This window comes from Odocoileus virginianus, chromosome 17, assembly GCF_023699985.2.
Source record: "Odocoileus virginianus isolate 20LAN1187 ecotype Illinois chromosome 17, Ovbor_1.2, whole genome shotgun sequence".
In the NCBI taxonomy this organism is placed as follows: Eukaryota; Metazoa; Chordata; class Mammalia; order Artiodactyla; family Cervidae; genus Odocoileus; species Odocoileus virginianus.
The window spans coordinates 9,931,959-9,944,476 of NC_069690.1; the positions used below are offsets into that span (position 1 = coordinate 9,931,959).

Consider the following 12,518-nt stretch of genomic DNA (forward strand, 5'->3'; position numbering starts at 1 on the left):
CCCAAGCTCGGCTTCACGGAGTCCTGTGCGCATGCCTCGGTGCCGAACTTGAGGAGCCAGTCTGGGGCCTAGGCGCAGACGCACTGAGCCCCAGCGGCCGGTGATGGCGGCAGCGGCGGCAGTGGCTGCGGCGGGTCCGGGCCCATGAGGCGACGACGGAGGCGGGACGGTTTCTACCCAGCGCCGGACTTCCGAGACAGGGAAGCTGAGGACATGGCAGGGGTGTTTGACATAGATCTGGACCAGCCGGAGGACGCGGGCTCTGAGGATGAGCTGGAGGAGGGGGTGAGGCCCGGGGTCCCCGGGGGTGGGGTGGGGGGGCGCCCGAGGTGACAGGGCCGGGGCGGCGGCGCGGGCCGGGGAAAGCCTGGCGCGTCCGAGGGCGCGGAGACCCGGGGGCGGGGGTGCGAGTCGTTCCCGGAGACCCAGGAGGAGCCGAGGCGCCGCGCGGCCCGGAGCGGGGCAGCGGGCGGGGAGGACCTGGTCCTCAGGTGTGAGGCCGCTGCTGGGCTTGCAGGTGCCGATCGCGCCCCTCGCCCCGGATGAGCGCAGCCGGGAGCAGCCCTTGGAGGGGACGGGGAAGGGCGCGCGCGGCGGACTTGCCCGGAGCCCCAGGACCTGAGTGTGCGGGGCGCGTGTGCTGCAAGCGTGTGCGTGTGCGGGGGGGGAGGGGGACTGCGTTTGCTGGGTGTCCCGTAAGTGCAGGTGAAGCGCGGAAGGGTGTCCCTTCGACTGTAAGATCTCAAGTGTTGCGCCTTCAGACGTCCCACAACCACCTCTCTTCTCGGCCTGTCGCTTCTCTCCTAGGAAGCGCTCAGCTGTTAGAAGTGACAGCTGAAAACTTCTGTCGGGAGTAGCGCTGCCGCTGCAGTTACAGCCACCAGGAGTTTTATTTCGGGAGCAAGGGGGCTCTGCTGCATCTTCCAGGGTTTGTTTGTTTGCTTTTTTTTTTTTTTAAATTTTAAAAACCCCTTCCGTGTGACTAAAAAATAATTTATAACGACACACGGCATTTGTAACTTACTTTTCCCTTAGTTACAGATGTCTATATTTTTTTCGAAATACTTGATGTAATTTCGGGGTGGAAAAAAACCAACGTTGACAGCTGTGATTTGGCTTGCCAAAAATAAATTGCTTGAACTGAGACTTGTGAATGGTGGTGTGAGGGCTTTCCTTGCTGTAATTTAGGGTGCTAAATTTAGAATTGTTTTTCCTAAATGCATAGCTCGGTTTTACCTTTGCCGTTTTAGTTATTCTTTATTCCAGATAAATTTATTGCAAAATCACAAGTTGTGCCTGACGTTGACAAATAGTGTTGTCATGCTAAATCACTGATTCTGGGGTAAATGACCATCAGTGATAACCTCATGGTAATTTAGATTGTAAATTCTATTGTCTAGATGAGTACATGGGTTTATGACTTAAGTCGGATGTTTGCTCTAACTACAAAAGGGGCCTCCCTTTTTTCCCCCCACCCTATCCCCTCCCTCTGGCAAGTTAGCTGTTTCCTGCTTGTTGACAGAAGATGCTGTATACGTTAAATACTGTAGGAAAATAGGTTTTATAGAACAGAAATGCTCTGCTTATCAGTTGAGTCTAAATCAAAATCAGGCAGTGTGGGCAGTGTGGAAGGTGGGTATTGAGATATATACCTTTTTTTTTTTTTTTTTGGCGGCTGCACAGCATAGCTAGTGGAATCTTAGTTCCCCAACCAGGGATTGAACCCAAACCCTGGCAGTGAAAGTGCCAAATCCTAACCACTGGACCTCTAGGGAATTCCCCAATGTATATTTTTCAGTATGCTTGCATATGGAATTTCAGTTAGCCTCTTAATGGAACAAATATGGGATTACTTTCATTACATGTAACATACTCTCATCAGTTATATTGGCTCCATATGGCCGTGGCTTGGGAGCGAAGCAGGGAGGAAATGATAAGAAGGGTGCTTTGTATCAGTAAAATCTTCACCAGTTGAACTGATAGAATTTCCAGACTTTGGGTTTATTAGCTGAAAGTAAAATACTGTATTGAGATTCTTGCTATGAACTAGGACCCCTCTTGGATGTTTGTTCTTCTGGGTACAGGCAAATAGGATTTTGAGCAGGTGTGGAAGAGGGAGTCAGAGAAATTGGTGGAAATAGGAAAGAGGAGGAAATATGACTACTACCCTAGGGAGAGGAGCTTTAATTATAAAGGTAATTAAAGAGGATTTTGAGGAAGAGGCTTCAGCAAAATATATCTAACTTAGCAATGCTTTTGGAGTTGAAAATGCTTCTTTTGAGTGTTTTGTTCTAAGAGATGCAAGATGAACATGCAAAGAGTTGGAGTGGAATTGGGTTGACCACCCAAGGAGATTCAGTGACATCTAGGTTTCTCTATAGGTTTTAAAATTCTGAAAAATGAAAGAAATTTAGATTCTTAGAAAATCTGACTACTGTGAATTTCTAATAATATAATTAGAATCCTGTCTATTTGTGAATTTATATCATTTAGAGTGTCCATCCATCAGGTCCTCAGTCGTGTCCAACTCTTGTTGACACTGTGGACTGTAGCCCACCAGGCTTCTCTGTCCACAGAATTCCCAGGCAAGAAATCCTGCCAATTTCCTCCTTCAGGGGATCTTCTCAACCCAGGGATCTAACCCGAGCCTTCTGCGTCTCCTGTATTGCAGGCGGATTCTTTACCCCTGCGCCACTGGGGACGCACCCATCCTTTAGTACACAAGCTTTTAAAACATTGGTGCATATCAGAGTAGCCTCACATCCTCATTTTATAGAAAATAAACTCAGGCATCAACCAGGGATATGGTTGCCCAAGACCACAGAGATAACTAGTGGTAGTATCTTCTGATGCAGTTCAGTAAGCTTCATTGCACAGCTTCTCCACTGCATGTACTAGTCTTGTCGGTGATGTACCTGTTTGTGGTGTGTCAGTGAATTCAGATCCTTCCAGCCACGCTCACTGATTGCAGGGTCTCAAATAAATTGCTTAATCTCTCAGACTAAAGACTCAGAAAAAAGACTTTTTTCTTCTCCATAAACTGAAGATTATATGAGATAGAGTATATCAAGTACTCTCAAAATATCCTGGCACATTATGTAGTGAGCTGGTTTATGGAAATAGAGCTTGTCAGTGTTAACTGATTGCCAAGGAACCAATCATTCAAGTTTACCTCATCTACACATAAAGACAATAATAAATGCAGTTATACTAGGGGTACTGCATTTTTAGAACAGGCGTCTGTTTCCTTCCTTGCTTTCTTTCTCTTTGTCGGTGGTCCTGTTTAGAAATACACCCCACCCCCCTTTTTAATTTTCTTGGTTTTGGCCATGCTGGGTCTTTGCTGCTGCGTGCGGGCTTCCCCTAGCTGTGAAAGCAGGGGCTGCTCTCTAGGCGCGGTGCGGTGCTGCTTTTGTTGTGGACCAGGGGCTCGGGGCACAGGGCTTCGGTGGCTGTGGCGTGTGGCCTTAGTTGCCGTGTAGTATGTGGACTCTTCCCAGACCGGGGATTGCACTTGGGTCCCCTGCATTGGCAGGCAGATTCTTAACCACTGGACCACTAGGGAAGTCCTAGAGATACCTACTTTTTAGGTATGTTACACTGAGTGAATCTGTATTAGTAGATACATGTATTTATAGTAAATAGATGTATTTACATAGCACAGTTAATTTTTCAGTGACTAAAAGATGAGAATTAGTGAGTTTTAAATACTATATTAAAACCAGTGGTTGAAAGGGTTTTTGTTTTTCTGTTTCATTGGTGATAATATAATTTGGGAACAGAGTTGAAACTAAGGGAAGGTTTTCCTTTAGATATTTTCATTAGATTATGAAAATGTTGGAAACCTCTGCTTTCTGTGAAGACACAGGTTAAAAGAGTAAACGAAAATTGTTAATACGACTTAAAAAAATCATGAATTTTTACTCTGCTAGTTCAAAATTTGAAATAGACTTACTGCTGAATTTCAGTTGGGTTAAGTAGATTTTTATTGATCAAAAAGTTTTTAAAATTTTTAGTGTTTTGAAAAATAGTGCTATATAGATAGTATGTATTCAGATGTTCATGATTATTAATATCTCAATATCTTGCATTTTATTAGATACTTACTATAATGTTCTTTTAAATAGCCCAGTATTTGAGGCCAGATTTACTTCTTTCCCCGAGATTACTGAACCTTATTTTATAAGGAAATATCTTTGAACAGCCAGGCAAGTGAATAAATGATTTAATGACTATTTAGATTAAGGATATTTCTCACCCATTCTGTAACAATTTATTTAGATTTTTTTAACAGTTTATTTAAATTTTTATAAAATTGAGACTTAAGGCATATTAACTTGAATTTATATCTAATTTTAATTTAAAACTTTGCAAATAGTCATTCTGATAGGCTAGTTTGAAACAGTTATCTTGTACAGTACCTTATTGTTTAGTCACTAAGTCCTGCGTCCAGCTCTTTTTTGACCCCATGGACTGCAGCCCGCCCGGCTCCTGCGTCCATGGAATTCTCCAGATAAGAATGCTGGAGTGGGTTGCCATTTTCTCCTCAAGGGGATCTTCCCAACCCAGGGATTGAACATGCGTCTCCTGCATTGGCAGAAGGATTCTTCACCCCTGAGCCACAATGAGAATTCTACTTTGTTAATTGTAGTGACACATACACAGAAAAAGCATTAGATGGGTCATAAAGCTTAAGGCAGAAAAAGAAAATCTGAGTAAAGTTTCCTGTGCAGGATAACCGTCAGTATGTCCTGCAGAATAGCTTGGTGTTTCTGGTGTTAGACGTCTAGATACCATTGAGTAGCAGAAAAAAATTGTGCCTCAAAATGCTTGTGCTCCAGAGGTAGCGGTAGGAAGTCCTAAGCCCAGAAGCAGGTGGTAAGACAGGCCTGGCTGACTCCGGAAATGAAACATAGCCGCAGGGCATGTGGCTTCTTTCTAGGTGGCTTCAAAGTCATAGTTCAGTGTTAATTACTCTGTAGTCTTTAATTTAGAATTAAGTAAAGTGAATATTAAAGATAAAACAATTATATAATACCAATTTTATTGAAGTTAGCCTTTTGTCTTTAAAGTGAAGTCATCATAGGTGATTGTATGAAGCACCAGAGACCCCCCCAAACAAAATCCTTTAACTATAACCACCCCTGCCTGCCCCTCCCACACAGAAGACGCTGTATCAAGTTGAAACTGCAAGTATTTTGTTCCCTTGATACCGCACCCCCCCCCCCCCCACCCTCTACCCCATTTGCTTGGATCTAATCATGAGACATACATCCTTGGTGTTAGACTTCATCCTGAGTTGTTTACACCATGAGCAAGTTCTGACTGAAACACTTGTTTTGAGAGGGCATTTGACCTCATTGTGTAAGAATACTGTCTGTTTTCTTTGTGTATCATTGACTGTGTACTGGTATCTTTGAAGAAAGATGAGTTCACCTAAATATTTATTGAATTATTCCAAAATTTGTAATAAAAACTTCTAAAACTTCTAATTTTTTTAGTGCTTGTGATAGAAATTGAGAGTTCATAATCAGACTGTATTTAAGAATACTCATTTTAAAGCTATATTTTATAATACTAATAACTGAGTTTCTGCTGCCAGGTTATATTTTAGAGTTCAGTGACTTTTAGTATATTTATAGAGTTATACAGCCATCACCATAATTTAGTTTTAGCACATTTCTGTCGCCTTAGACAGAAATTCGGGACCCATTCACAGTCTCTCCTCACTGCCATCCCCAGCCCTCAGCAGCCAGTCGTCTACTTCCCATACCTGTAAATTTGCCTTTTCTGGAGCGCCCATGGAAGTGGACTTATATAATATGTGGCCTTTTGTGTTTGGCTTCTTTCATGTAAGTTACTGATTTAAGGATCATCTTTGTTGTAGTCAGTATCAGTATCGGGCTTTCCTGGTAGCACAGACGGTAAAGCGTCTGCCTACAATGCGGGAGACCCGGGTTCGATCCCTGGGCTCAGAAAGATCCCCTGGAGAAGGAAATGGCAACCCACTCCAGTACTCTTGCCTGGGAAATCCCAGGACAGAGGAGCCTGGTGGGCTGCATCCCATGGGGTCACAAAGAGTCAGACACGACTAAGCGACTTCACATTCACTTTACTTTCACTTTGTTGTAGGATATATCAGTGTTTCATTCCTTTTTATAGCCAGATAGTATTCCACTGTCAGGATCAACGACATTTATCATTTCACTAGTTGATGTTCATTTGAGTCGTTTCCATTTGGGGGCTATTGTAAATAATGCTGCTATGAACATTTATTCCTGAGTCTTTGTGGAACATGTTATTTTCATTTCTCTTGGGTAGATACCAAGGAATAGATTTGCTAGATCATATGGTAAGTCTATGTTTAATTTTTGAAGAAACTGCCTAACTTTTCCAAAGTGGTTATACCATTTTACATTGCTGCCAGCAGTGTATGAGGGTTACAGTTTCTCTGCATCCTTGCCAAACTTGGGGGTTTTTTTTGTTTTTTTTTTTTTTTTTTTTTTGTCTTTTTAATTGTAGCTATCCTAGTTGATATGAAGTGACATCTCAATATAGTTTTGGCTTGCACTTCCCTAAGGCCTCATGATACTGAACATACTTTCATGTGACTTTTGGCCACTTACCTTCTTTATGGAAATGCCTGTTCAGATCCTAACCTATTTTTTTTGAAGTGTGTTGCTTATTTTTTTTATTATTGAGTTGTAGAAGTTCTTTATATGTTCTTATTTTATGGATTGTGAAGATTTACTCTCTCCTAGTTCTTCTAAGAATTTTATGGTTTATAGTTTTAGTTCTTAACATTTAGGTCTGTGACCCGTTTTTACGCATGGTGTGAAGGTAAGGATCCAAAGTAAATCTTCGCATGTGGATATGCAGTTGTCCCGAACTGTCATTTATTGAAACAAGTCTCCTTCACATTGAATTTTCTTAGCATCTTTGTCAAAAATCAGGTGACCATAAATGGAAGGGTTTATTCTGGGCTCTCATTTCTATGTCATTGATTTATATTTCTATCCTTATGCCAGTACCGCACTGCATTAATTGCTGTTGCTTCATAGTACATTTTGAAATCAGGACATGTAAGTCCCCCAACTTTGTTCTCCTTTTTCAAGATTGTTTTGCACCCACTCCCACCTCATGCCCTTGGTTTTCTGAGTGAATTTTAGGATAAGCTTGGCACTTTCTGCAAGGAAGGGACCAGGAGTTTTTAAAAGGTTGAGTTGAATCTGTAAACCAATTTGTTTAGCATCGCCATCTTAACAATATTAAGTCCTCTGATCCATGAACATGGAATGTCTTTTGATTTATTTAGCTCTTTTAAAATTTCTTTAAGTATTTTATTCTAGTGGTGTCACTGTGAGTGGAGTTACTTAATTTCATTTTGAATTGTTCATTTTGCTAATGAATAGAGAGTTAAATTAAGTTTTGCACTCATTTATACTATGGTCAGAATGAATGTTTGGCCAGTATGACTCCACACAATTTGAGAGTGTGGCTTAACTGTTTTGCTTTGATCAGCCATATCATTCATGACAATATCTTAGAATGACTGTGGTAACCTTAAGCTTAGTTAGGTTGCAGTTACATAAGGTTTCTAGCATTATGTTAGTCTTATTGTCAAAAGCATGTCAGAATAACTTTTTATAAGTCTTTTGATTAACTCAGAATGCAGTACCTTTAGTTTCATAAAATACAGAATACATATTTTGAATACATGTAATTTTTGAAGGAGAAATCACCTGGTTTTGTTTGTAGATCATTGATGAGTAGCATCTATAGTTTAGTTGTCACATAAAATTAAAAGTGAAATCCCCTTAATATTGTTTGTGTGCTGTGCTTTGTTCATCACCACATTTACCTGTTAATAAAGTATTGAGAATTTGTAAGCTGATTTCTTTCGTTCATTCTCCTTGAGTAATGGGGTGAAGCATTAAATTGTTAAATTTCTTGTTTATGGGGTTATTTATTTTTAAAACTTTAACATGTTTTTCAGGGTCAGTTAAATGAAAGCATGGACCACGGGGGAGTTGGACCGTATGAACTGTAAGTAGATTTGAAAATGTCTCACTTCGCTGTCTTTTTTTAATTTAGGTTATATCCGCTCCAGTTTACAGGCATCGTGTGATTTTAATAGCCTCTTTTTAAGAATATAGTCATATGCAGAGACTTGGTTTATTGAGTTTGGCACCAATATGAAAACATATCTGGGGTTTTGAGATCATGTATGGATTTTGAAAAGAAGATTATTAAAATTCGGAGTATTCTGAATATGAGTCTTGAGTGTGTAAAAGATTTTTATTAGTTTAATATGGAGAACTACCTTTTCCTACTGAACAATAAAAATTTTAGAAATGCTCTCCAAATCAAATGCTTCTTGTTTTGCTTCTAATGCGTCGTCTAAACAGAGATTTGTGCATTCTTATGTCATTCTGGGAAAGCTTCATTAGTTGAACAAGGTGTTTAATCTGCTCCGTATCCCACCTTCAAGTAAAAAGCCTTGGGTTGTGGGGAAACTGAGACGATCACTCATAGAAAGCATTTAAATGACAGATAAATTGCCACCCTTTGGGGACCTTTAAATTAAGCATATGTGGAAAGATGCATGGTTATAATTTATTAACAAGAATTTTTAGCTGACAACTTGAATTAATTGGGTACTTTCAGAAAATGCTCAGATTTTCTGCTGAAGTTGCTAAGTACAGTTGGATAATATCTAACCTCAGACATTTTGAATAAACTAAATTTGAATAACTAGAAGACTTTTTTCCTTTGTCAGCGTAATAAACTTGTTCTAATTCATCTTAGTTCGGGAGTACTTGATGCTTATGAAAATCAGTGATCAGTAGCACATTCTGTAAACAAGCAGATCAGCAGACAGTTCTCAAGCCACCCTAATCTTGACCTACCATGTCTTCGAATCATTAGTTAACTTAGAGCACAGATACTAAATTTGCTATCTTGTACTTTTTTCCTTTTACTTAATTGGAGTATAATTCTCATTCTAACAGTACACTGAAAATAATTTAACTTCTCGCAAATTTACTTTTGGTTTTGCTTTTCTCCCCAGTGGCATGGAGCATTGTGAGAAATTTGAAATCTCAGAAACTAGTGTGAACAGAGGGCCAGAAAAAATCAGACCAGAATGTTTTGAGCTACTTCGAGTACTTGGTAAAGGGGGATATGGAAAGGTAGGAAGTATTTTGAAATGAGAGCTGTTTTTGTCTGTCTTGGGTAGATTAATGTTTACACCCTGTTTCCAGCTGTCTTCTTCAGTCTTTGCAAGCTCTCAGCAAAGAACATGATCATTTAACCTGATGTTATTTGAGCAATGTATAGAAGCTCTCCTCCTCTTACCACCATTCACATAAAAGCCTGGCACTGTGTGGGTACTCAGTCAATATTTGTAGAATAAATAGGCAGCTGGGCTAGGCAGTATCTGTTATTAGAGGGTTCATTTCTTCCTTTTGCTAAATGGTACCGACTATAGGTATTCTTTTAAAAAACAAACCGCCCCTTACTTTCAAGAAGCATGGCTCATTAGATTAGTATCTGTTTCTGAGACCTTAATCTAAATTGATTTTCTTTGACTTGCAGTATTCGGAGCAATAGAGTTAGGGAAGCTGAAGAATTTAAGAGAGGAGAAGAAAAATGAAGACCATCTTTTGGTTTCATAGTTTTGCCAGAAGCTTCCTAATTTAAGACCTCACCTTTGAGTGTTCTGTTCAAGAAAATTTGGACATTCTCTTTGCCATTCTTTGCCATTCAAAGACAGAGTTTGGGTAACATGTTAGTAGTTAAGATTAAGCTTGAGAACCATTTATGCTATTGTGTAGTGTTCATTTTTGTGAAACCTGGCATTTTTAGTTTATTCTTAGGCTTCAGGACACACTTTCATATGTTTTCATTATCGTGAATGTATAACACATGCACTGTGAATCTCATATTTTAGCTGTTGCAGGAAAGGATATTATGGCTAATCATTTTAAGGCGTAAGTAATTCCTGTCAAATATTATTAGTTATATGTGAGGCATCTCTGAAAATTTATGAGCTATTTTATAATTTCTGTGTGTCTAGGAAACATAATGATAGTTTTTTCTATGCAAACTTGGATTTTATAAAGTAACATGGAGTGCTTGTTATAACAGAGTGCTTGTTATTAGATGGTCATTGCCCAACTTTGCCACCAGATGTCAGCAGACGAAACAGGAAGGTTCTGTGTTGTATGACAGTTTTCACTACTGAGGACTTCCTGGGTAGCTCAGCTGGTCTAGAATCCTCCTGCAATGCAGGAGAACCCAGTTCGAATCCTGGGAAGTGAAGATCCCCTAAGGGTCACGCTGCCCACTCCGGTTTTCTTGGGCTTCTCTTGTGGCTCAGACGGTATAAGAATTTGCCTGCAATGTGGGAGACCTGGGTCGGGAAGATCCCCTGGAGGAGGGCCTGGCAACCCACTCCAGTGTTCTTGCCTGGAGAATCCCCAAGGACAGAGAAGTCAGGTGGGTTACAGTCTGTGGGGTCGCAAAGAGTCGGACCCGACTGAGTGACTAAGCACACTGCTAAATCTTGAATGTCGTCTGGCTCTTTTAGCTAATCATTATGTACACAGTCCTTCACGGCACTAGTTTCTGTAAAAATATAGACTGCTGTATCATTGCTTCATATACGTAGGAATTAAGGGACTATGACTTACCATAGTTTAGCTTTTAATAACACACACTTTTGTTTTTCATTCAGGTTTTTCAAGTACGAAAAGTAACAGGAGCAAATACTGGGAAAATATTTGCCATGAAGGTGCTTAAAAAGGTGATTTCTCTCTTCCCCCTCAACTATATTCTTCATTGCTATAAAATCCATATTGTGGTCTAAACTTCTCAGTTAAAAATTGTATTTCTACCACAATTATACGTCCTCTTGGAATGTGGGGTACGTTTTATCATTCTTAGTCCTGTTTTATTCTTCTTGGTTACTTGGTGAGGGTGCCGAGGAGATTGTTTCAGTTCTCCTCCGAGGTTAACTCTTTTCTCCCTTTGTTCTGGTCTCTGTATTTCTAAGTAATAAACATGTTCTGCTGTGACTTAATTCAGTAGTTTTAGAATTACAAATTGACTTCCTATTTTATTCTTTTTTACTTCTTTCTTCCTTTTTCCCATCCTCATCTGGCATCATTTTCTTTCATTCTACTGTTGTCTTCTCAAACCTTCCATCAGCTCTGTAAAACACCTTTCAGGCCAGTGTTCCATGATCACACTTACTAGATAAGTAACTAGTTCCATTCATTTTCCTAGAGCCGTCCCAGAGGCACCTTCTGCCCCCTGTTCTCACCTGTACTGGTCTTACTCTCAGCATAGCTGTCACTACTCGACTTCCCCTCCACTACCGCAGTCCTCGAAGTCCTCCTGACTCCTTTAGTGTGGGATCCTTTGCTTCTTGGGTCCCAGATGTTCTTTTTTCTTAGGTTGTGTCCTGTTCTCTTGCTTTGGTGACCATTTACTGGTGGGTTTCCTGAGAAACTGAATGAAGGTGAATTTGATATTCCAGATTTTTGTAGTGATGTGTCTTGCTTTGATTCTTACTATTTATTTTTACTGTTTCAGTCTTAAAAGTTTTCAGTCTTTTAGCTCTAGGGAATTTTCTTTTATGATCTCTTTGATAATTTTCCCCTTGTTGTTTTCTTCTCTTAAAATTGCATTTACTTGGGTGTTGGACCTCCTAGACTGATCATTTATTTTTCTTTCCTTTCCACTTTCTTTATCTTTTTGTTTACTTTCTGAGGTCTTCCTAGAAATTTACTTTCTAATCATTTTTAAAATTTAATGTATTTATTTGGCTTTGCTGTGTGGCTTGTGGGATTTCATTAATAGTTGCCCAACCAGAGATCTAGTCCAGGCCCCTGGCAGTGCAAATGCAGAGTCTTAATCCCTGGACCACCAAGGGATCCCCTTACTGATTTTTTTAAAACTATCATATTTGTAATTCCCCAAAGCTCTTTTTGTTGTTTTTTTCTTTGTATCCCTATCTATTTTGTGAGTACAGTATCTTCTTTTATTCCTCTGAGACATTTTAATTATAAATTCTTTGAAGTATTCTTTTGTTTCATAGACATGTCTCTTTTCTAAGTTCCTATTTTCTTTGACTTTGATTTAGCGTTTTGTTGCCATGTCAGGGGGCTTCTTTAGATGTCTGGTATCCTTGAAGAGTAGAACTCTGAGAAGCTGATCAGAAACTGTGTATGTGTAGCCTTCATTGTGCAGTCATGAGATTAGCTAGCTGGCAATTGACTAAGAACTTCTAAATGTTAGTGTCTAAAGGTCTTTTTTCTGGTATGGATCAATCTGTGCTTGGAAAGATCCTCTATTCTTTCGCCTAGAAAAAGCATTCTGAGACTGGATGACAGACAGGAGGTGGAGATCTCACCTTTCAACATCAGATTTTTACTAAAATCACACTTGTTTTGTTTTAACTTTATTGACATATCATTGCTTTACAATGTTGTATTAATTTTTGCTGCACAGCA

At 39.9% G+C, this 12,518-nt stretch overlaps 1 protein-coding gene across 4 annotated transcripts in view; it reads left to right on the forward strand.

Moving 5' to 3' along the window:
- The first annotated feature begins 68 nt into the window (after positions 1-68).
- Positions 69-12,518, forward strand: part of RPS6KB1 (ribosomal protein S6 kinase B1) — a 38,938-nt gene continuing 26,488 nt past the window's right edge. For 2 of the 4 annotated variants that reach the window (XM_020908737.2, XM_020908715.2), the window contains exons 1-4: positions 70-285; positions 7,997-8,046; positions 9,071-9,191; positions 10,739-10,807. In XM_020908737.2, the coding sequence (XP_020764396.1) occupies positions 145-285; positions 7,997-8,046; positions 9,071-9,191; positions 10,739-10,807 (381 nt within the window). In that variant the 5' untranslated portion in view covers positions 70-144. Of the gene's footprint in view, positions 286-844; positions 929-7,996; positions 8,047-9,070; positions 9,192-10,738; positions 10,808-12,518 lie in introns of those variants that run through there. The other 2 variants (XM_070478575.1, XM_070478574.1) reach the window with 2 other exon arrangements.